This window comes from Fimicolochytrium jonesii (genome assembly GCF_025526975.1).
Source record: "Fimicolochytrium jonesii strain JEL569 chromosome Unknown EV422scaffold_23, whole genome shotgun sequence".
NCBI lineage: Eukaryota > Fungi > Chytridiomycota > Chytridiomycetes > Spizellomycetales > Powellomycetaceae > Fimicolochytrium > Fimicolochytrium jonesii.
The window spans coordinates 364,720-385,129 of NW_026515690.1; the positions used below are offsets into that span (position 1 = coordinate 364,720).

Genomic DNA, 20,410 nt, shown 5'->3' on the forward strand with positions numbered 1-20,410 from the left:
GAAAGCATCGGGAAGCAGGCCCATCCATCCATCCATCAGTGTATCATAAATCATTCCTTTCGCCCATCTTTTTTTTATTATCATTATTATCACTCGACTGTTACCATTTGGCCCATCCGTCAATGATGTATCCTCTTTCCTGCATTGAGCTGATGAAGCACTGTTTATGATGTGACTTGGAAGCGGATATCAAAAGTACGGTTACAGAAAGAAGGGCCCACGCGCATGAGCGCCATACGCCGTCATCTTCTGTCAAATGGGCAAAGGAGTCGCGAGGCTACCTGATCTACAGTACATCTACATCTACGAGGTCCAGCCTCATGGGGTTCGCCGCTTTCAACTTCTCATGGAATCTCGCTCCGTCTGTATATGTGGTTTGCGTGGGCGATAGCGCCGATGTGACCATTCCCGATGGCCAACAGCCGAGCATAGAGCTCCCTAGATGTACTACATCTACCGCCTCAGATTCACTGCTTGCAACCGATCAAGGTCATTCCGCCGCCCGAAGTCGTCATCACTATCCGAATCCTCCGACGAGTCATTCCGCTGAACATCGTCGTCACTATCCGGCGGCGGCTCCTTCCCATACTCCTGTTTGGAAAGCCATTCTTTGATTGCAGCACCCGACGTTTGGGTGACAACGAGGTCCAGCTGCAAGCGCTCCCGGGTGTATCCCTCCGTTCGATGCGTGAACAGCCACTGCACCATTTCGAGGCGTCCGCTACGGATCGCGGAGTTCAGGGCCTCCACTGTGCATCCCTCGTGTCGATGGATATGCAGGAATCTGACAACTTCAAGGTGACCCGCTGACGCAGCATAGTCCATTGCCCGTGTCGTGCATCCCTCCTTGCGGTGGGTGTGGAGGTACTCGACTATGGCAAGGTGACCCATTGATGCAGCATCGTCCATTGCCCGTGCCGTACATCCCTCGTGTCGATGGATATGCAGGAATTTGACAACTTCGAGGTGACCCGCCGATGCAGCATCGTCCATTGCCCGTGTCGTGCATCCCTCCTTGCGGTTTCCGTGCAGCCATTCAACCACAGGATGGAGGCCTTTCCGAGCAGCGTCGTTCATCGCTGCCGTAGTGCACCCTTCCGATCTGTTCTCGTGGAGCCACTGCACGACCGCCAGATGCCCGTTGGCGGCCGCTTCGTCCATGGCAGCCACGGTGCACCCCTCCGATCTGTTTTCATGGAGCCATTGGACTACCGCGAGGTCTCCCTCTGCCGCTGCCAAATCCATCGCGTTTGGGGTCGCCATCTCGTCCGGCCCGCGTTCGTGAAGCCATTGAATCACTGCAAGCTGGCCCTGCTCGGCTGCGACGTCCAGCGCATGGTACAGGTCGTCGCTGTACCCTGAGTCCCCGTCCGTGACGAGCGTACGCGTGACGAAGCGTGTGACGAGCGTACGCAATGCATCCGGGTACTTGTCGTGAAGCCATTGCGCTACATCGAGATCGCCGCAATCTAAAGCCATATGAAGGGCGGTGACTTCGTCGCATCCTGAGACGTTGTACTTGCACAACCAACGCAGTGCCTCCATGTTGCCTGAACACCAAAGCTCCGGGCAAGCCACCAGGGGCAGGAGCTTTCTTTTCACCGTTTCTCGCTTGAAACTGATGGCGAACTTCACGGGGAGATAGAGGAAGATGTTGTCGACGACCTCGACGGGTAACGGCGGGAGGATCAGACTATCGGCGCTGGGTTCGACGTCATCGGGCGGTGAACCTAGACGGGCCTGGTGACAGGCCAGCATCTCCGTACGAAGGGAAGAGTGTGGATTTGGGTTGGACGTGATGATGCCCCAAGCGAGGCGAGGCGACGGAGGCGGTGCCCAGTGGCGCGGCGGGACCAGAGGACGAACGTGAACGTGTATGTAGAAAAAAGCGGTTGCACCAAGAGACGCCTGGAGGTCAGACAACGGACCGATTGTCCACCACGCGCATTTCACTGTACCTACTATGTACAGTACTACGTATTTATAAGGACATCCTGGGGGTGCCGTTGTATGTAGAGGGACCGCATTCAGAGCGGCCCAAAAGGTGCGTGGGTGCAAGAGGAACCTAATAACTCTGTCTGCTAGTCACATGACTATGTAAAATCGATGAGAGAGGTCCCGGATCGATCGCGTACTGTACGTACACAGAGCGTGCGTTTGCGCCCAGGGTGCTGCTTTGGCCATGTGAAAGTGCCCAAAGCTGCAGTGTTTTTTATGCCTGGTGTTGAATCTTTGATCCCTGATGATTGCGGCGATGTGCGACATATTGCGAAGCATGCAAGCTGCTGCTGATGATCACCACCTGGGCCCGCGTTTAACCGTTCTCGTGCAGGAACGTGGTCCCTCGCCCACTGCTTTGTAACGGGCAGCCGTGTGCGATAACCGGTAGATGACGGTGCCAGAGCCATTCTGCACAGTCGGTCACTGCAGTCATCACCCTGTGCCATTTCCATCAGAGCGGGCCTCTTTCCGCAGCTGAAAGTCTGGCTTTTTTCCTGCAACCAACCCCCACCCCACTGCCAAACAACAACAACACCACAAAAAAGGCAGAGATCACTCTTGCCAGAGGGGACCCATTCCACCTTCACATAACAGGGGTTGCTCGCCATAACTATAGTGCCCTGCCCCCGCCGACCGTTCTTGTATTGTTGTGCGCTCCGCCAATTGGGACAGCCCTTATCGCCAAACTTCCCCCTCGTGGGAACGCGGGAAACGGCAACCCCCCCAGTTCCCAATTAACACATTTGCCCCCACCCGCTGAGCGTTGCCTTTCTCCTGTAACACGACGACCCACCAGCGCGAAACCACTTCTTCCGATACCCATCGCCGGCTCCCTGCCCTTGTCTCGCTATCCGAAATGACCTCCACAAACAATTCATCCATACCAACGAGGCAGCAGCTCGCGGCCTCCACAAAAGCCTTGGTACCGCTGGTCAAGCCAGAGCGGAGCCTGTCAGTCGCTTCTCTACTCGACCGGTTTGCAGCGCTCACTCTGCCGTTGACTATGCCGCAGGAGGTCCGTAACAGCGAGCCGCACAAAATGTGGTCATTCGCCGCAAAGGCAAAGTCCGGCCTTCCGCAGGGGCGAAGGCTCGAGAACTTGGCATGGAGGTTACTGCATCTGTCCTTCAAGGAAAAGGAAGAAGCATTGCAGAACTTGAACGGTGGAATAAGCAAAGCGAGTACTTCACAGAATACTGGAAATCAGACCGAAGGGTCTGAAATGATGGTGGACAGCACTTCATCGCCAATGGACACGGCGACATCGCTGCCGCAACCCATTCCAGGAGCTGGCTCAGAGCCTCAACAGTCCGCAGGCGCCTCGACATCCGATGGTCGCTCACAACAAACAGAACCGTACTCCACATCGAGCCGGTCAATAGGAAAGATCAGCGATGCGCACACGAGTATAAGTCGAGATAACAGGACCCTGGGTGGACCAGGTGGATCTGCGGATACCACAAATGGTGAGTTGACGTAGTTGATAGCGTTCAACGACCCTCGATGCGAATTCATCGGGTTCTGCTGCGAGATTTACCGTTTTCCAACATCCACTCACCCATCACCAAAAATCAAATGTTCCGCTATAGCACATTCGATTGTAACATCTTTGCCGAAAACTTCTGGGGCGATGCTCGAAAAGAGCGCTGGCTCCGATTCCGGTATCGGCCTTAGCGCGATGGACCAAAGTCAGGCCATGTCAGGCGTCGAATCCCAAAATGGGAATGCCGATGATCGTAAGGCAGCCCCCTCGTCAGCTAGTGAGACAGCCGCGCCACGAATGCACACTGCTCCCACGCCAGTGTGCTATAACTGCGGGGTCACGAAAACCCCCTTGTGGCGCCGTGACGAGAACGGCAAACATCTCTGCAATGCTTGTGGTCTTTTCGCGAGACTGCACGGATATAAGCGACCGATTGATCTGAAAACGAAAGGGATCCGGAAAATCAAAAGGAAAACCAAAGATCAGAGAAACGCTCTGGCGAATCAGCAAATGCCGTCAACCAATCCGAATGAAGGACCTTGGTTCAATGTGCCGGGTGTGCCCAATGGGGCGCTGGCTTTCGCCTCATCCTTCCCTCCAGAGTTTGTCCCCGAGTACAACATGACGATGCCTTTCGATTCGGTTATAGGGCCGCAGATGATTGGGCCCGGAGATGCGACATACATAACCGATTTGGCCGGCGCACATCAACAGGACGCGGATGCGATGTTGAATCAGTTGCCGTATCAGCCTTTCCGCATCTCCAGCACCTCATCGATGCCTATCATGCATACGAATCTGGCCTACGGGAACGTAGGGAGTGTAGTGGCGACTGTCCCGACAATAGCACCCGCAGCAGTATCGCCGGACCCCACCACGACCTCCTCCGCGCCGTCCGGGCCGGCGCTGGTGCCACCTGCACCGCAACCTGAATTCGGCGCGCCTCAGGACGGTCCCTCTTCCGTCCACATTGGCAAACGACGCAGAGTGGAAGACACGCCCAACCAGCCGGTCTACACCCGCATCGAGGTTGTGCCCTACATGCCAACCCTCCCGGTTTCAACAGCAATATATCCACCCTACCAACAAACTGTTGCCACCTACTCGGAGGACCTCATGACCACGGATATGTCTACTGACGCTTCCATCGGTATCGCGCCCGGCTACATGTCAGCCCAGAACGTGGAACCCGATCGGATCCGCGGGCTCTTGCAGGAGTTTCTAGCAAAGGAGAAATTGTCCGGCACGCTCCCGCCTGGGCTCGACATGGCGACTTTACTCAAAGGCCTCGGCAGAACCTCCGATGACGGAGGAGACACCACATCCAACTCGGACACGGTTTCACCGCATGTGCCGCCGCTGGAGTCAGCTGTGGCCGTCCCGCATCAACAGACAGCGTCCGCCACCCCTTCGCCTTGGTCTGCCCTCAACACATCTCATATCGCCATTCCGGCCATGCCCGCAGCCACCGCCGCCGTCAGCCCGCCCAATCCGAGCGCAACGGCGTTTACCCCGCACTACCAGCCAAACAACCCAGCCTACATGCCCGAATTTGCGCCGAACCGCTATCAAACCAACGCTGACGCCGTGACCCACACGACACCGATCGCCATGCCCTCGCGCACCAAAACGGTCTTCACCCACCAGAACGGACATCAGTACATCAACAACAACAACAACCAACAATATAACCCATACAACAACCCGCACAATCCCTACGCATATAACCAGAACATCGCTGCTTCGCCCGCGTACAACTCGGACGACGTCATGACGGTCGGGAGGATGTGGCACACGGAGGAGCCGGCGGGGGTTGCGAGTGAGGAGTTGGTGGATCGGTTGTTGGGTTTTTGTGGGTGATTTGGACCGAGGAGGGGAAGTGGAAGGGATCCTTGAAATTGTTGTTTTTCTGTCGGGCTGAAGAATGGGAGGGTAGGGTAGGGGCAGACGGTGTGGAAACAATCCCAACATTGCGCGGGCCGCATTGAGGAAAAACAAAAACGGGTAAACTGCGATCGAAAAAATAGCGGCTTGTTGGTGGGGATGTGCGTTGGCATGTTGCGATATCGGGGAAAGGAATGCAAACACGGACATCCGCAAAAACCCCGGCGATGGGGGTTTCAAGCATCGACGCAAGGGCGGGAAGACCGGGGGACTTGCTTGTGTAGGGGATTGGGTAGAAACAAACACCCCATGTATATGTATGTATTCAGTGCGAAATAAAGGTTGGGGCGTGCCAGAACATTTACCCTGCGATGATACCGGTCTTTACCGAGCTGGCCGAAGCGCATATGGACCTGTCTGTCCCGGTCGCGTGATGGGAAACTGTAACATCAATCCTCACCTCAGACCGTATGTACACCACTGCAAAAGACCCCATGTCAGTCACATAGATGGGATATTCGCCAATGGAAGCCGAACACGTATAGGGTTTCTGGCGGGCGCGGCGATATCCCTGCGTGTACAGGCGCAAGAACAGAAACCAGGCGAGTTTGGTTATTGCCGTGCGCAGCTTCCGCTCCGATCCACTCGCGAACATCACAGCCGATGATGATGAAAGCCGAACTGACATTTGTCGGAGACTACAGTAGTATGGACTACCTGAAATGAAGGGGTACGAAAAAAAATGGGGTGTAATGCTATGCTATCCTACCCAAATGCACAAATACATAGACTGTCGTGTCCACCCGCGCCGGTGCACCCGCTTAATGCTGCGTCGGCATGTTGACAGCCGCCTCGGTGGTCGTCGCGTCCTCATGCCTCCACAGCTGGGTGACGGTCTTGATGGAGGTGTAGAACTGGACGCCCGACTTGCCGTAGAAGTTGAGGTCGCCGATAATGGAGCCGCGGGAGCCGGTGAAGGAGAACATGGGGAGGGGGACGGGGATCGGGACGTTGACGCTGGGGCGGGAGGCGGCGGGGTGGTTAGTGGGGTGGTGCAAAAGATGGGTGGTGCACCGTCCATTTGCAGCGGACGGGTACCGGAAACGGGGGTATAGGTATGCGAAGTGACACCACAGGACCCAGAAAACCACCCCCAGAAATGGGGCAAAAAGGGGGTAACTCACCCAACTTGGCCAACATCAATCTCCTCGGTGAACTTCCTCGCGACCGCGCCCGAGTTTGTGAAAATCGCCGTTCCATTCCCATACGGGTTTCCATTGATGATCCTGATCGCGTCGTCGAGTGTATCGGCAAACAGCGCAACGAGGACAGGGCCAAAGATCTCCTCAGTGTAGCAGCGCATCGAAGGGGTCACGTTGCCGAGGATGGTGGGGCCGATGAAGTTGCCGGCCTGGTATTTGTGCGGGAGGGTGGGGTTGCGCCCGTCGAGGAGGAGGGTGGCGCCTTCGTCGATGCCTGGGGTGGGAGGGGGGGAAAGTGGGTTTTGCGTTAGTTCCGGTTTTTTGACGTGATTGCCCGGGGAGGCGCGAATACTTTGGACTTACCGGACTGGATAAGCTCGAGACACCTATGTTTAGCCTGCGGGGTGATAAGCGGGCCCAAATCGGCGCCGTCCTCAAACCCGCCCGTGACCTTCAACGCCTTGGCACGCTCCACAAGCTCCGGCATCCACTCCTTCGCCTTCCCCACAAACACAACGGTGGAAAGCGCCATGCACCGCTGTCCAGCAGCTCCGAATGCAGCGCCGACCAGCTGGTTCAGGGTGTGGTTCTTGTTGGCGTCCGGCATGATCACGCCGTGGTTCTTGGCGCCGAGGTTGGCTTGCACCCGCTTACCGTTGGCGGTTCCGCGGGCGAAGATGTACCGGCCGGCTTTGTCGCCGCCGACGAACGAGAGGGCGCGGATGGCCGGGTCGTCGCACATGAAGTTTACCGTGTCCTTTCCTGTAGTCGAGGATATTGAACTGAGTGGATGCTTCTCCCCGCGCTTTGAGATATACCGAGTGCATCACATACCACCGTGAACGACGTTAAGCACACCTTTGGGCAAACCAGCCTCCTCAGCCAGCTTCGCCAGCAACATCATGGCTCCCGGATCCCGCTCAGAGGGCTTCATGATGCAGGTGTTTCCGGTAGCGACGGCCAATGGAAACATCCACTACGGACAGCAAATTGCACGTATTAGATATGGAAATATTTGGCGTGTGGACTGAAGTCTTGAGAAAGCTTACCAAGGGAATCATAGCAGGGAAGTTGAAGGGCGCAATCCCACCCACAACCCCAAGCGGTTCACGGATTGTGAACGTGTCCATGTCGGTGGCCACAGGCAACTTCTCGCCCATGAGGAGGGAGGGTATACCACAGGCGTTCTCAACACTTTGAAACCGCAATGGGGGGTCAGTAACTTCGCCAATATCTTTCGATTTCGCATATCCCCCGCCTCAATGCAGTCTCAAACTCACACTTGCAACCCACGCAGCACATCCCCCTTCGCATCCGGGAACGTCTTTCCCTGCTCGGTCGTGATGGACGTCGCAAGCGCATCCTAAACACACATATCGGCAAAACATCGCCCCAATTAGTCCCCTCCGCCATCCACCCAACCCCCCACATCAACGCTACGAAGCCCACTCCCTCGATGCGCATACCATGTTATCCCTAACAAGCAGCTGCAAATTCATCATGACCCTCTGCCTCGCCAACACGCTCGTCTTCTTCCACGTCTTGAACGCCTCTGCCGCCGTGCGGGACGCGTACTCGAGCTCCTTTGGGGTCGCTTGCGGGACCATCGTTACGAGCTCTTGGGTTGCCTTGGGGGGTAGGTGGTGTCAGTCTGACACACTGGAGATCATGTTTACGTCCCGGCAAAAGAGTCAATTTTTTTTTTTGTCAACTTCGTATACATACCGGGTTCCGTAGTTCAAACCACTGATCGGCCTGACTTTCAAAGAACTCTCCATTGACGTACAGCTGGGTGTTGGGCACCTTCTTGTCGGCCGTGGTGGTGGATGGTTTGGCGGCGGCGGACGCGGCGGAGGCGAGTGTGCATCGTTGCTGCTGGAAGCGGGCTAGAGGCTGGTAGCGGACCGGAGCGGAGGAAGGTGAGTATGGACTTTGGGAGGAAGAGAAAGTAAAGTGTAAACAAATCGGGAATGGGAGTGAACACACTAAGCATACCCGGGCAGCGAGGGCCCGCGAGGCGGCGAGACAGGTCCTGAAGTGCATTGCGAGGAGGGTGTTGTGGGAGGATAAGGGGGGTATGCGGAACTGCTGGGAGGAGGAAGCCGGGGGCTGCAGGACTGGAGTGGAGTGGTGCTTTTCAACCTGGTGGACGAAGCAAGGAGAAAAAAAGGCTTCTTCTGAACGAACCCGCTTGAGAGGAACACAGGGGGAGCACCAGCAGGTCATCAATGCATGTCGCGTGCCCTCTCGACGCGTATTCTTCTTATGATCCCGCCTGCCTCCATTGGCCGTCGGCGAGCGTTCGCAATCATATGAGACGGACAACAGCGAGATGAACAGGACAACGCTTATACATAAGAAGAACATAGGGAAAGAAGAGAGCACGAAAGAAAACTACACCTAGATACATATGACGAGACAAGAAGGGGATGGATAAAACTGTACTTTCTATGCGCGGTATGTTGTGTACGGAGAAAAGAGAGAGAGTCTGTCTACAAATGATGGGCTATATGAAAACGGAGGAAATTTGAAAAAGAGGTGGAAAAAGGAACGACGAAGACCAACCAAGCTGTGATGAAATCTCGAAGCAATCGGAGTAAAGTGACAGATGCCAAGACGTCTCTAAGCCGCAATCTTAACCTTGCCCAAGCTAATAAGCCCCCTCGGCACGCCCCCCCGTTCCAACATCTGCTGATACGTCGCCCGCACCCAATTCTTCGTCGCGCCATACCTCCACGTCATCCGCCACACAGACCTCAACCAAGTGCTCTCAACCCGTCCCCACCCGCCCTCCGCGCGCGCCTCGGTTATGATCGTGTTGCACACCAGCACGCGCTGCTCGTCGAAGGTGCGGGCAAGCTCGCCGAGCTGGTTTTCGAGCTGTTGTTGGGGGGACATGGTGATCACCGTCGAGTCCTGGCGGGAGAGGGTCGCTGCTGGCACGGGGGCGGGGGCGATGTCGGCGGGGTTGGGAGCGCCGGGCATCAAGGGGTGTGCGGATCCGGGGGCCGCGGACGAACTGTCGAGCGAGATGTGCGCCGGCGGGGTGTGGAGGAAAGGGATGGAGGCAATGTTCTGGGCGGATGTGGCTGCAGCGGCCGCGGCGGTGCGTTGGTGGTGCGGGGCGAGGTGCTTGGCGATCAGCTTGGCGAGCAGGCACGCGTCGGCGATGGCGAGGCCGCCGCCAAGGGATCCGAGGGCGTTGGTGGCGACCGGGTGGGCGGCGTCGCCGATGGCGATGATGCGCCCGGGGTGGAAGTTGGGCGAGGTGTAGCTCTTCATGTACTCGTCGGCCAGGTCGAGGATGTCCATTGCGTGGGTCAGGGACGGGTCGGCGCGGTCGATAAGCGCCAAGAAGGTGGTGGGGATGGAGGCGTGGCGCGCGGCGAGAGATGCGGCCAGCTCCTTGGCGTTTCGGCCCGACATATGAGTGGTGGGATCCTCTGTCGTAGCTCCGCTCGTTCCAAAGGCGGCAGCGTCTTCAGCCGCGTTCTTGACAGCAAGAATGTCCTCGCGCTGCAGACGCAATTGTCGCTCAAACGCCGTCTCAATACGGTTGCTCCGACGCGGACGGTTGGACGAGACGGAAGACACCGATCCGGAAGGAGAAGGGGGTGCGGACGCGGAAGCAAGGCCACCGTTCAAGGTCAAACTGCCCAAAGCATTCGACACGGGGTCAGTGAGCGTATCGATGCTGCCAACGCTACGAGCAGGCGAGACGCCTCCGGGAGGGGGATCCGGCAAGCTTCCCTCGGTGACACCGTCGCTGGTGACGTGTTCGACCTGAAAGTACGAGGAGGACGATCGTGGCTTGGGAAAAGGAGAGGACGGTCCTGGCGATCCAGACCGCAAGTCCTCAGCTTCCGCCTCCGCCTTGGCCTTTGCCTGTTTCTCCGCCGCGAACTGGGTGGTATGGAAGTGAGGAGTAGGCTGAGCGACCACGAGGTTCCACCCGAGCATGCCGTTTCCAATGTTGTTGATCCCCATTGCGAACCCGCGCCCGACAAGGGAAACAGCGTTGCCGTCTGGGCACAATCGGAGAATGTCTTCCGTGCGCACGGGACTGACCAGGCTGCCGGTATGGTCAGCGTCATCATAGCTGTTGTCCAATCGCGTAATACCGTGAATGACGGCGGCACCAGCGTGCTGAATCGGGGTACTGAAACGACGAGTCCCGAGCAGCTCTCGCACCTTGGAGTGCGTTCCGTCCGCTCCAATGATCATAAAACCGTACTCGACGGCGCCATTCATGAACCTGGCGGTGACGTTGCCGGAGTTGGCAGAAACCATGAAGGAGTCCAACTCGTAGCCCAGCATCAGGTCGGGGATGAGCTCAGCATACCCTTCGTCGGCAAACCAGGTGGGCGTCTGGGCGATATCCGACTGCGCGCCTTCCGAATCCGTGTCCGGCACAGAAGGAACGAACTTGTCGCCGTCAATCAAGTCCTCACGGATGCCACCCAGAGCCTGGAGTAGCAGACGGGTGAGATCCATCTTCCTCAGACCAATCATGGGTGGCGCTCCGGAGTTGTTCGTGGGGCGATGGCCCATCTCGGGATCCTGTTGCATGTGGAACATCCAAGTTAACAAAACCTGTCGCTATTCTTCCTTACCAACCGTATATCAATTACGAATATTGAGCTCGCACTCTTCCTCACCTGAGCACCGCCGCCCACCTCCTCATCATCCGGCGGGTACGCCACCAGCGTCTCCCTCGTATCCGCATCAATACTCCTCGTCGCATGGATCGCACTCGCAATTTTGCTCAAGCGTCCCCCCAACTCCAGCTCCAGCAACAAATCATACGCCCACTTCCACAAGATCCAATGCTGGGCCATGTTGGTCGTGTACGCCGTCTCGGCGGGGTCCGCTTCGAAGATGATGGGACGCAGGTTGAGACCCGTGGCTGCGGCGATACGCTTGATGGCGAGCGCGGTGGTGAGACCGGCTACACCGCCGCCGATGATCAGGATGCGGAGCTCTTCTTCCTGTTGGAAGGTCGAGGTATTGATTCCGTCTACTTCTTCCATCTTGACGGGTGTAATTGGGGTAATGGAATCGATGTCTGTGCAGAAAACGGTGGGTAAGTTCGAGTACAGCACAGCGAGGAGCTGAGGAAAGGGAACAAGAAACCCTCCACCGCTGGACATACCTCTCTACTGATATATACTTGAGCTCTCGAAGCTCAATTGTTCCCACGGAATGTGCAGTCACCGCCACAGACAAGTCGCGGTCGTTGGGATGAAGGCTGAGTTCACAGAATGTTCCTCAACCGCAGTAGTAAAAGGAAAGAGCCTCCGGAATATAGACGACACAGCAGTAAGTGAAGGATGACAAGTGTCAGCGCAATGACGGAGGGTGTCTTCTTCTATTCTGTTAGGGAGTTCAGCGGGAGTGGTGGTGTTGTTTCCCTTTCGCAGTTTCAGAAAGGGAGCTCCTGCCTGTGTGCGTGCGTGCAGGCCGTCCGCTTGAAGATGAATTCATGGATGTCTTCCTGATGATGATGATTGTGCGGCATTCTTCCCCCCGTGGGCGCGTCTACCGATGACTCCCAAGTGGAAAGCCTCACATAAAAAGCCTCGCTCCCAACTGTCAGAGTCCAACTCCAAATGTCGGAGTTGGCGCCCCTCCCCCCCCCCCCCTGCGAAAGTATTCCCTCGAAGTTCAGACGGTACTCCGTATGCTGACATCTCAATAATTCTTCACGACATGACAGAAGACACATAGCAAAAACGGACGACCAATCATCCAAATGTTTCACGTTATCCTACTCCATCGTTGAGGTGCATTCTACTGCACACCCAGCCTCGTTCATCTCCCGCTCGGCAAGGACCAGTCCGTGCCCCCCAGGATCCACCCCATCAACGGTCCCGCAAAGGGAGCATTTCGCCCCCGTCTCTCATCACCTCCTGCCCGAACCCCTCGACGCCGTATCCCCCCACCCTCAGCTCCCCGCGCGCTGATCGTAGTAGATGCACCCCACGCTACAGCCTTCCCTGCGGTGACGACACCACGGTTCTGGACAGCGGCTCTGCCTCTGCCGCAGCACACCGCGTTGGTATCCGTCGTTGCCGGTTCGTCGGAACCCCGTTGTGGGGGGGTATGCGGGGGCGTCGTTGGCCGACGTTGTCTCTGCCTTTCCTCCAGAGTCGTAACACCCGACAGGATCTTGCGGATGGCCACGGTCGGCTTCTGATTGAGACCCGGCAGCGGGGGCGCTTTGCTCCGGTAGGTGTGTGGGAGCCTCGTCGTGCGGCTGCGGGATCGTCGTGCCGCCCGTCGGCTGCTTGGGCTGCAGTGTCGCTCCCTGACGGCCTCCATGATGGGAGACCGTGATCGTCGGCTCCTCGAACATGGGTTGGGACCTCGTGGACTCGCGGGGCACGATTGCCCATCCAAACGACAACGAGTTGGGGCCTCGACTGTCCATTGTAGTGAATCCCATCGCCATGGGAGGTGTCAGCATAAGGGGTTTCCTTTAATTTTTCACAGCGTGTATATGCATGGGTACATGGAAACAGACGACAAAACTGAAAATGGGCATCCACACCCTACCTCAAAAAAAACGATGCTTCCATCACACCACCGTAGTCACACCCCTCCCCGCCCAAAAAAAAAGAAGCATGGAAATATACATCCACGAAGACCCTCAGAGATTCGCGACGTTTCTTCACCGCCCCTTACTCCTCAACTTCTCGCCAACCTTATGCAACAGCGCCTTCACCAGCATCGAGTGGCGCGTGCGTTTGGATTTGAGGTCGATCGTCACCTGCCCCTTCTCCGTCTTCGCTCCCTCTCGCTTCTCGCGAGGCGCCGGGCCCACTTTCACGGACCCATTCGCAGGCTGTTTGGGGGGCTGTTTGCTGATCTCGCTCTCGATATGCATCATCCTGAACTGTTTCAAAAGCGCGTCGGTGCCGTCGGCGGGTTTGGTTGTTGAGGGGGTGCGGGTGGTGCGGGTGGGTTGAGGTGGTGCAGCGCGCGGGGTCGCTGTCGGTGTCGGTGTACCTGTTGCTGTGGCAGTGGCAGTGGCAGTGGGCGTCGGCTGGGCAGGTTCAGGCGCCGCCTGCTGCAACGGGATGGTGAGCAACACCGGCAGATGCAGTGCGCCAAAGTGTTCCATTTCCGGTGGGTAGTAGGGGTACGTTTGCTGTTGTTGTTCTTGTGGCAGGACCGTGGGGGTTGGCGCCGCGGGCATCGCTGTTGACGATAAGGACCGTGAAACTGGCTGCTGTCTCGGCACGACGTTCCCAGCCCGCATCGTTGGCGCTGGTGTAGGCTGCGGGGCAGTGAACGTGAAGTTACCCGTCGGCGCAGGCGTGAATTGGGTCGCCATGAACGGCTGTTGTATCCCGGACTGTGGTTGCGTAAACCCGTTCGCGGTGGGTGTGGGTCGCGCGAAAGAGTTGATGTTCGAGTTTGTGATGGGTTGGAAATCGTTGATGGGGTAGGTGGGCACGGGACCCGGGCCGAAGTTTTCAGGAGGGGTGGTTGGCGGCTGCTGGTAGGTGGATGCCGCCATCTGTAGTTTGGATAGGTCGTCGGTGGCGTACAGCTGCGGGTTGTACGCGGCCATCGTCGATGATACGTCTCCACCCAGCGAGCCGTTGGGCAGGTACCCGGCTCCACCATTCGCAATCCCATCCAAATCCAACCCCGCCGCAGGATCAAACCCGTCCGCCACCCCCAATCCCGGATAATAACTCGAATCATCAATCTCACTCGACAACTGCAACAAGAACTGATTCAGCTCATCCAGATCCTCCACAGGGTGCGCATCCAGCGAATTGAACTGCGGCTGGCCAGTGGGCTCCTCAAAAAGTAAGGCCGCAATCTCGTCCAGTTTCTGCGCAAGCACCGGGTCATTCGGGTTGTTTGATTTCTTCTTTTTGTAGTCCATCATGAAATCGTCGACGAGGTCGTAGCCGCGTTTGTTGGTGCGGGGGTAGGAATCGTTGACGCCGGTTGGGTCGAGTTCCAGGCCGGTGGAGGGGTTCAGGGGGGGACTGAAATCGGAAGCGAATAGGCCGTCGATTGCGCCGGATGTGAAGGCGGGGTCAATGTCGAAGAAGCTGCGGTCGAAGGACGCGTCTGTGCCTTCAGAGACGAAGCTTTCTCCGGGGTTCAAGGGATTCTGAGAGTTTGAGAATAAGAATCGATCGACGGGCGCCGTCGCAGGAGGCGGGGAAATGTCGGAGAAGAACTGTTGATTCTGTGATGCATCTGTAGCGGGGGGGAAATGTTAGCACCTTGCCATATTACTCGGGAGGAAACACAGAGAACATACCTGGAGACTCCTCAGTGGCCCACCCGGACCCCACATCCGAATACGACGGGTCCGATGAATATGGCGAAAAGTCCCCCTGCGCGCCCGGCACAAGGTAATCAGGTAACGGCGTCGTGGCATGAACAGGTGAACGGCCGTCGGGTTGAGTGAACCCGGACGCGGCGGACGAGAACGATGCTGATCGCTCGCTCTTCACAGTGGCTGTGGATTTCGCGGCACTGCTTCGTCGTCTGGTTTGCGCGATGGGGCGAGGGACTCGCAGTGTGGAGTTGTCATTGCCGTCTGCGGCATCGGCTTCGTCTTGATGTAGTTTGTCGTGTTTCTTTTTGTCTTGAGGGCGTTTGAACGCTCTTCCACAGATCTATTATGAGAGAGAGTAAGTCTTTAGATTCAAATGCGTGCAGGACGGCAATATGGATCAGGGGGTTACGATACCTCACAGACATGTGGTTTAAAGGGCACATGAATCCGAATATGGCTCGTAACATGATCCCGCTTATTGAACGGATGCGCAGTACATCCCTCCCACGCACACTCGAGCGACAGATTATTCGTCGTCTTTCTGCCGATATGGGCGTTGGTGATGTGTTCGTAGAGCAACTCCGCGTCGGAGAACAATTCAGAACACCGTTCTGGTTTGAGCCACTGACATTGGTAGAGGTCGGCGGAGGTCGTAGACGGTGAGCGGGACGCTCTGTCGAGGGCTGGCGCTGAACTTTGGCCGCCGTCTGCTAGTGACGAGGGGGCTGCCATTTTTTTTTCAGATGTGACGAACCTTAGGTTGGAACACTGGATGGTTTTGTGAGAGTGCGAGATTTCGTTGACGCGGAGACGGAGGTTTCTGGTGGCAAGTTCTGCTGTGAAGTGGGGGACGTTCCTTTCTGCACGGACAATATAAACCCGCTCCGGCAAGTTTACGTGGCTTCCGTTGGAGATGTGCTTAGTCTTTGGCGTCGGTGTTGGGTTGGGGGGAGATGGGCAGCTGGCGACGCCAAGAAATCTCATATGGGATCCGAGGGGAGCCAAGTTGTGATGAGGGAGTCTGTTGGGGGGGGGGAGTCGGGGCTTGTTGCGCCGCACCGCCGATCCCCTCTCTCCGCTCCCCTCCCCTGAGTCAGTCCGGACTCCGGCTGGTCTGGTTCATGAGGACTCTCACAGTCACGTGCGCTCAGGCAGGCCGCGCATTTCAAAGTGACCTCCACGTGAGGAGAAGAATTCACTCGCGCCCCCGCGTGCGCACCTCGCAGTCGCGACTCCCCTGGGTGCGCCGGATCGTGCCGTGCACCCCCGCTCTGGCACCATATGCGAATTCGCTTCCCAACACCCACATTGCTCTCTCTTTCGCCTGCCTTTCGGTTGCATCGTATAGCACACTCAGCAATCATGGCTCAGATCAGCAAGAAGAGAAAGGTAATGCATCCACTCGCCACCACCTGCCACCACACTACCCCGCACCATCACGCACGGACGATTTCGGTGGATGGATGGATGGATGGATGGATGAAGGAGTGGATCGGATGGATGGATGCTTTTATGGACTCGAGTGGGGAATTCGGAATGTTGAACGACGCATGCGGAAGCGACCTATGCTCGGATGTTGAACTAGGGACAGCAAGGGACGGCTAGGTCTTGGCCGCTGTTGGAGAGGCATAGACAAGGGGCTATTGGAGGATTCCATTGTCGTTGGAATGCAATTGGATGGAGACGATGTTGGGAATTTTGGACGGGTGATCGATCACATACGACCTGCGGGAAGGCATTCGAAATGAGAGTTGACGGCTGACGAATCGACTCTCCTCTACCCTCTCCCGAATCCCACAGTTCGTTGCCGACGGTGTGTTCTTCGCCGAGCTCAACGAGTTCCTTACTCGTGAGTTGGCCGAGGAGGGTTACTCTGGCGTCGAAGTCCGTGTGACCCCCGCCCGCACGGAAATCATCATCCGCGCCACCCGCACCCAGAACGTTCTCGGAGAGAAGGGTCGCCGCATCCGCGAGCTCACCTCCGTCGTCCAGAAGAGGTTCAACTTCCCCGAAAACACCGTCGAGCTGTACGCTGAGAAGGTCAACAACCGCGGTCTCTGCTCCATCGCTCAGGCCGAGTCTCTTCGTTACAAGCTTCTCGGTGGTCTGGCCGTCAGGAGGTGCGTTTGGCGGAAAGAGAGAAATGCATTTGGAGACAGATGGGGCGAAAGTTTGGGGGCGGTGGAACTTATCGATGTTCCATAATATAGGGCGTGCTACGGTGTCGTCCGTTTCATCATGGAGTCTGGCGCCAAGGGATGCGAAGTTGTCGTCTCTGGCAAGCTCCGTGGTGCTCGTGCAAAGTCCATGAAGTTCGTTGACGGATTCATGGTATGTAAAGGGGAAAGCGGCTACGAAAAAATAATCGAATGTGGCGACTTGCGTGGGGAGAATCTCAACCTACGACATATTCCTCTAGATCCACTCTGGACAACCCACCCGCGACTACATTGACGAGGCTGTCCGTCACGTCCTTCTCCGTCAAGGTGTGTTGGGTATCCGCGTCAAGATCATGTTGGACTGGGACCCTACCGGAAAGACCGGCCCCAAGAAGCCCCTTCCCGACATGGTCACCATCCTCGAGGTATGAACACCGTTTTTCCTTTTGCGCCATGTCTCAAATGCGAACATTTCATTGACTTGAACTTTTCTACCAATCCCACAGCCCAAGGAAGAGGAGCCCATCCCCGCCCCCATTGCTGTCCCCACCGCCGCCCCCGTCGAAACCCCCGCCGCCGCTCCCTCGGAGCAGGCGCCCGTCGAAGCCTCTGCATAAATATAATCCCCTCCAACCTTCGCATGCCACCACCCACCACTCCCACTTCATATCCGATGCAGCATTTGACGTGCAGGGTTTGCAGACTGCTGGTGTTTATTTGTGTATACACGCTTCAATAAGAAATGAAAACGCGAAAAAAAAACACCTTCGAGGGCAGCAATACGAGCTGTGAGGGATCTCCTGTTCGGGTAGTGTCTGGCAAACGCTCTGTCTATCGTTGGCATTTTGCTACGGATTACACAATTTGCCCCGGCAGCGACGTGCGTCGAACTCGGGGCATATGTCGGGCTTGCAGGTGGACGTAGGCGCTTTCGGTGGTCTTTGTCCTCGTAACGAATGTAGGCTGCGTCCCGCTGAGGGGAACTCCAATGTCGTCTTCTTGAATGCATCTATGAAGGACACACATTCCAGAAGAAACCTCGCTGATGATACGACTGAGCAGGCACCTCGAGGCGAAATGCCGTGTGCCATGTCCCTAACCCTAATACCATACCTGGAGGGGACCATGTCCCTAACCCTAATAACCATACCTGGAGGGGAGTCAAGCCCTGAACCACGATCCACCATAATGGAAGCCCCAAGTCTGTCTTGCGGTGAGCCGCAAATCTCGCCAATTTGAACAAGACCCCAATTCGGCAACTCGACGCGCCGATCCCGTCCGTAAATAGACTCGAGTCAAAGCCTCACTTGACTCCTGCCCCAGCCGCCAAACAAAAACCTTATAAAACGGCTCGACATCCCGATCTCCACCACCTCAACCAGAATCACCTCCTCTCCAGAATTATATACCAAAACAAATGCGCGACAAATTCAAACCCATAGTCGGCTGCATGGCCCTCGTCGGCACCATCAGCGCCTTCTTCCTCCTCTCCGACTTTTCCGAACCGGGGCGATGGACCTACACCCGTTCGCACACCCCGCCACCGGTGCCAGTCGTCGGCAACTCGCAGGCCAAAGCCGTCGTAACGTCTCCGGTGGCTGCAGGCAATGATAGCAATGTGGATGCGTATGTGAAATGTTTGACGGACGTGAAGGGGAATAGGGATATGTATGATGTGGAGAAGTGTATCAGTGATATCCGACAGTGAGTTCCGACTACCGGCACCTATCACCGTGGACGGAAAATAAGGCTGACCATGTGATTGTCACTTTTAGTGGAGAGCAGCTCCGCCTCATGGACAAGATCCTCGAGCTCCCGCGGGATAAGCTGAGCCGGTACACGGGAACGGGCGCCTACGCCTACGTGTCGAGGTGGAAGATATTTGATCTGTTCAAGCCAGTGTATGAGTGTAATGCGTTGGATTTGTTGAGGATTGGGGCGCCGTCGAAGGTTTCTGATACTGGGAAGTGGTTGTGGTAAGTCTTGGGGGGATTTCGAATTGATGGGGGGAAAAAACGACCAGGGAATCTGATTTCTACGTATCTCCCTTCGATACCCCAGCTCCGACAAGCTCACCTTCGGCAAAGACAACAAATGCGTCATATACTCCCTCGGCTCCAACAACCAATTCGATTTCGAACAAGAGATGAAACGCCTCTTTCCCAAATGCACCATCCACACCTTCGACTGCACGGGCGACTGGAAGGATCCCTCAACGACCTACCATAAATGGTGCATTGGCGCTAAAGATGAAGTGGACAGCCTCGGCCGGCAGTTCAAGCGCGTGTCGACGATTAGCAAGGAGTTGGGGGTTGAGACCGTGAGCCTTTTGAAGATGGATATCGAAAAGTACGTGTTCAATCTCTCAAGTGTTGCGATCGGTTCGATACTCTCGTCGCTAACGATATACTTTTCCTCTCAGCTTCGAATGGGGTTTCTTCCTCGACCTTCTCAACGAGCCCGCCGAAGACCGCCCGAAACAGGTCCTCGTCGAGTTCCACGGCGGCATGCCGATCGACAAGGTGCCCGTGCCATGGAAGATTGCGCCAAGTTTCTTTGAGGGGTGGAACGATAACTGGGCGATCCCGGTCGCGAGGATGGTTAAGTTGTTTGGACAGTTGGGGTATCGGATTGCGTTCCAGGAGAGGTAAACTGCCTGCGGGTATGGTCAGCCTGTCGTTTGTGTGCGGAGTCTTACGATTTCTTTCTATGATGGCTCGTTAGGAACCGATGGGGAGATTTCGCAACGGAGATCATCCTCCTCCACGAGACCGCGCTGTAGGTCTCGAGGCGTTACACCTCACGCTTCAACAACCGGACGGCCTATTACGTCGACTTCCGACATTCATACAAGTATCGGGCGGGAGCGTTTCCGGCTGCCGTCTCGGCGTAATGTAACACCATTAGGACATGGCCAGCATAGTTATCATAGAGACACAATACCTTCTAGTGGAGGCGATGGAGGCCGATGGGCTCACTGAGCGTAAGAGCGATGGATACTGGTTTAATCACGTATTGTAGCAGTGGTTGTATGGCGAGCACTCGTAGACGCCGATAGGGCTTGCGAATCAGGATGGAATCGCTGTGCTCATGGTTACGGCATGGGAGGATGCAAATCCATGCGTTCAAATAGAGACTTTTACCCGCATTTTGGGATGTTCGATGTCTGTTTGGTTTTCAGTACTTGGACCCTTCGTTGCCCCGATGAATGGAACACCTTTTGCTTGTTCACCTCGCTTGAGTTCGAGGCGTCCGTCTGACTGACGGGAAACGTGGCTGCTGCAGTACTGTCAAAGCGCGACGTGTTCTCCAGCTCCCCTCCTGGATCCAAAGCTCAGAATAGTCGGAGCACATTTGCGACATCCGCCCATGT

General features: G+C 56.4%; 8 protein-coding genes across 8 annotated transcripts; 3 read left to right on the forward strand and 5 right to left on the reverse strand.

Moving 5' to 3' along the window:
* Positions 1 to 453: 453 nt before the first annotated feature.
* EV422DRAFT_508423 (ankyrin repeat-containing domain protein) lies at positions 454 to 2,184 on the reverse strand (the record flags this gene model as incomplete). The annotated part of the gene is made up of 2 exons (XM_053068746.1): positions 454 to 1,952; positions 2,145 to 2,184. 2 exons carry the CDS (start codon positions 2,182 to 2,184, stop codon positions 454 to 456), a joined length of 1,539 nt encoding a protein of 512 aa, XP_052923188.1.
* Positions 2,185 to 2,371: 187 nt separating this feature from the next.
* On the forward strand, positions 2,372 to 5,799 carry EV422DRAFT_622074 (uncharacterized protein). Its single transcript, XM_053074159.1, has 2 exons — positions 2,372 to 3,467; positions 3,591 to 5,799. Exons 1-2 carry the CDS (start codon positions 2,858 to 2,860, stop codon positions 5,342 to 5,344), a joined length of 2,364 nt encoding a protein of 787 aa, XP_052923189.1. The 5' UTR covers positions 2,372 to 2,857; the 3' UTR covers positions 5,345 to 5,799.
* Positions 5,800 to 8,820, reverse strand: EV422DRAFT_539079 (Aldehyde/histidinol dehydrogenase). Its single transcript, XM_053071032.1, has 9 exons — positions 8,566 to 8,820; positions 8,296 to 8,463; positions 8,037 to 8,198; positions 7,851 to 7,933; positions 7,620 to 7,764; positions 7,405 to 7,546; positions 6,934 to 7,332; positions 6,553 to 6,844; positions 5,800 to 6,385 (listed from the first exon to the last, which is right to left on the reverse strand). The coding sequence occupies exons 1-9, from the start codon at positions 8,794 to 8,796 to the stop codon at positions 6,190 to 6,192; spliced, it is 1,818 nt and encodes a 605-aa protein (XP_052923190.1). The 5' UTR covers positions 8,797 to 8,820; the 3' UTR covers positions 5,800 to 6,189.
* A 606-nt stretch (positions 8,821 to 9,426) lies between these two features.
* Positions 9,427 to 11,839, reverse strand: EV422DRAFT_194606 (uncharacterized protein). Its single transcript, XM_053065238.1, has 4 exons — positions 11,723 to 11,839; positions 11,229 to 11,635; positions 9,781 to 11,130; positions 9,427 to 9,659 (listed from the first exon to the last, which is right to left on the reverse strand). The coding sequence occupies exons 2-4, from the start codon at positions 11,598 to 11,600 to the stop codon at positions 9,555 to 9,557; spliced, it is 1,827 nt and encodes a 608-aa protein (XP_052923191.1). The 5' UTR covers positions 11,601 to 11,635; positions 11,723 to 11,839; the 3' UTR covers positions 9,427 to 9,554.
* Positions 11,840 to 13,253: 1,414 nt separating this feature from the next.
* EV422DRAFT_194908 (uncharacterized protein) lies at positions 13,254 to 15,102 on the reverse strand. The gene is made up of 3 exons (XM_053065239.1): positions 14,940 to 15,102; positions 14,313 to 14,741; positions 13,254 to 14,125 (listed from the first exon to the last, which is right to left on the reverse strand). Exons 1-3 carry the CDS (start codon positions 14,975 to 14,977, stop codon positions 13,471 to 13,473), a joined length of 1,122 nt encoding a protein of 373 aa, XP_052923192.1. The 5' UTR covers positions 14,978 to 15,102; the 3' UTR covers positions 13,254 to 13,470.
* Positions 15,103 to 15,161: 59 nt separating this feature from the next.
* On the reverse strand, positions 15,162 to 15,463 carry EV422DRAFT_490411 (uncharacterized protein; the record flags this gene model as incomplete). Its single annotated transcript, XM_053067464.1, has 2 exons — positions 15,162 to 15,218; positions 15,293 to 15,463. Coding segments are annotated over 2 exons (228 nt in total), but the record flags the coding sequence as incomplete, so codon positions are not given.
* Positions 15,464 to 16,173: 710 nt separating this feature from the next.
* On the forward strand, positions 16,174 to 17,824 carry EV422DRAFT_539085 (40S ribosomal protein S3-3-like protein). Its single transcript, XM_053071033.1, has 5 exons — positions 16,174 to 16,267; positions 16,679 to 16,998; positions 17,089 to 17,209; positions 17,298 to 17,462; positions 17,544 to 17,824. Exons 1-5 carry the CDS (start codon positions 16,241 to 16,243, stop codon positions 17,652 to 17,654), a joined length of 744 nt encoding a protein of 247 aa, XP_052923194.1. The 5' UTR covers positions 16,174 to 16,240; the 3' UTR covers positions 17,655 to 17,824.
* A 475-nt stretch (positions 17,825 to 18,299) lies between these two features.
* EV422DRAFT_539087 (methyltransferase domain-containing protein) lies at positions 18,300 to 20,252 on the forward strand. The gene is made up of 5 exons (XM_053071034.1): positions 18,300 to 18,741; positions 18,813 to 19,013; positions 19,099 to 19,386; positions 19,460 to 19,684; positions 19,762 to 20,252. The coding sequence occupies exons 1-5, from the start codon at positions 18,455 to 18,457 to the stop codon at positions 19,817 to 19,819; spliced, it is 1,059 nt and encodes a 352-aa protein (XP_052923195.1). The 5' UTR covers positions 18,300 to 18,454; the 3' UTR covers positions 19,820 to 20,252.
* Positions 20,253 to 20,410: the final 158 nt, after the last annotated feature.

What these genes read in the sequence shown, in the direction of transcription:
- EV422DRAFT_194606 (XM_053065238.1), bottom strand. Translation starts at nt 11,600, where the DNA reads ATGGAAGAAGTAGACGGAATCAATACCTCGACCTTCCAACAGGAAGAA. An exon ending in AGGTGGGCGGCGGTGCTCAG is followed by an intron (nt 11,131 to 11,228) that starts GTGAGGAAGAGT and finishes CACATGCAACAG; the next exon opens with GATCCCGAGATGGGCCATCG. An exon ending in GCGACGCCGCCCACCCGGTC is followed by an intron (nt 9,660 to 9,780) that starts GCCACCAACGCC and finishes CGGCCGCTGCAG; the next exon opens with CCACATCCGCCCAGAACATT.
- EV422DRAFT_539087 (XM_053071034.1), top strand. Translation starts at nt 18,455, where the DNA reads ATGCGCGACAAATTCAAACCCATAGTCGGCTGCATGGCCCTCGTCGGC. An exon ending in GATACTGGGAAGTGGTTGTG is followed by an intron (nt 19,014 to 19,098) that starts GTAAGTCTTGGG and finishes TCGATACCCCAG; the next exon opens with CTCCGACAAGCTCACCTTCG. An exon ending in TTGAAGATGGATATCGAAAA is followed by an intron (nt 19,387 to 19,459) that starts GTACGTGTTCAA and finishes TTTTCCTCTCAG; the next exon opens with CTTCGAATGGGGTTTCTTCC.
- EV422DRAFT_194908 (XM_053065239.1), bottom strand. Translation starts at nt 14,977, where the DNA reads ATGCCACGACGCCGTTACCTGATTACCTTGTGCCGGGC. An exon ending in CTGATTACCTTGTGCCGGGC is followed by an intron (nt 14,742 to 14,939) that starts GCGCAGGGGGAC and finishes GCCTCCTGCGAC; the next exon opens with GGCGCCCGTCGATCGATTCT. An exon ending in GATCTGGATGAGCTGAATCA is followed by an intron (nt 14,126 to 14,312) that starts GTTCTTGTTGCA and finishes TACAACCCGCAG; the next exon opens with CTGTACGCCACCGACGACCT.
- EV422DRAFT_539085 (XM_053071033.1), top strand. Translation starts at nt 16,241, where the DNA reads ATGGCTCAGATCAGCAAGAAGAGAAAG. An exon ending in AGATCAGCAAGAAGAGAAAG is followed by an intron (nt 16,268 to 16,678) that starts GTAATGCATCCA and finishes CGAATCCCACAG; the next exon opens with TTCGTTGCCGACGGTGTGTT. An exon ending in GGTGGTCTGGCCGTCAGGAG is followed by an intron (nt 16,999 to 17,088) that starts GTGCGTTTGGCG and finishes TCCATAATATAG; the next exon opens with GGCGTGCTACGGTGTCGTCC.
- EV422DRAFT_622074 (XM_053074159.1), top strand. Translation starts at nt 2,858, where the DNA reads ATGACCTCCACAAACAATTCATCCATACCAACGAGGCAGCAGCTCGCG. An exon ending in ATCTGCGGATACCACAAATG is followed by an intron (nt 3,468 to 3,590) that starts GTGAGTTGACGT and finishes GTTCCGCTATAG; the next exon opens with CACATTCGATTGTAACATCT.
- EV422DRAFT_539079 (XM_053071032.1), bottom strand. Translation starts at nt 8,796, where the DNA reads ATGACCTGCTGGTGCTCCCCCTGTGTTCCTCTCAAGCGGGTTCGTTCA. An exon ending in TGCTTGTTAGGGATAACATG is followed by an intron (nt 7,934 to 8,036) that starts GTATGCGCATCG and finishes ATGTGTGTTTAG; the next exon opens with GATGCGCTTGCGACGTCCAT. An exon ending in GCTTAACGTCGTTCACGGTG is followed by an intron (nt 7,333 to 7,404) that starts GTATGTGATGCA and finishes CCTCGACTACAG; the next exon opens with GAAAGGACACGGTAAACTTC.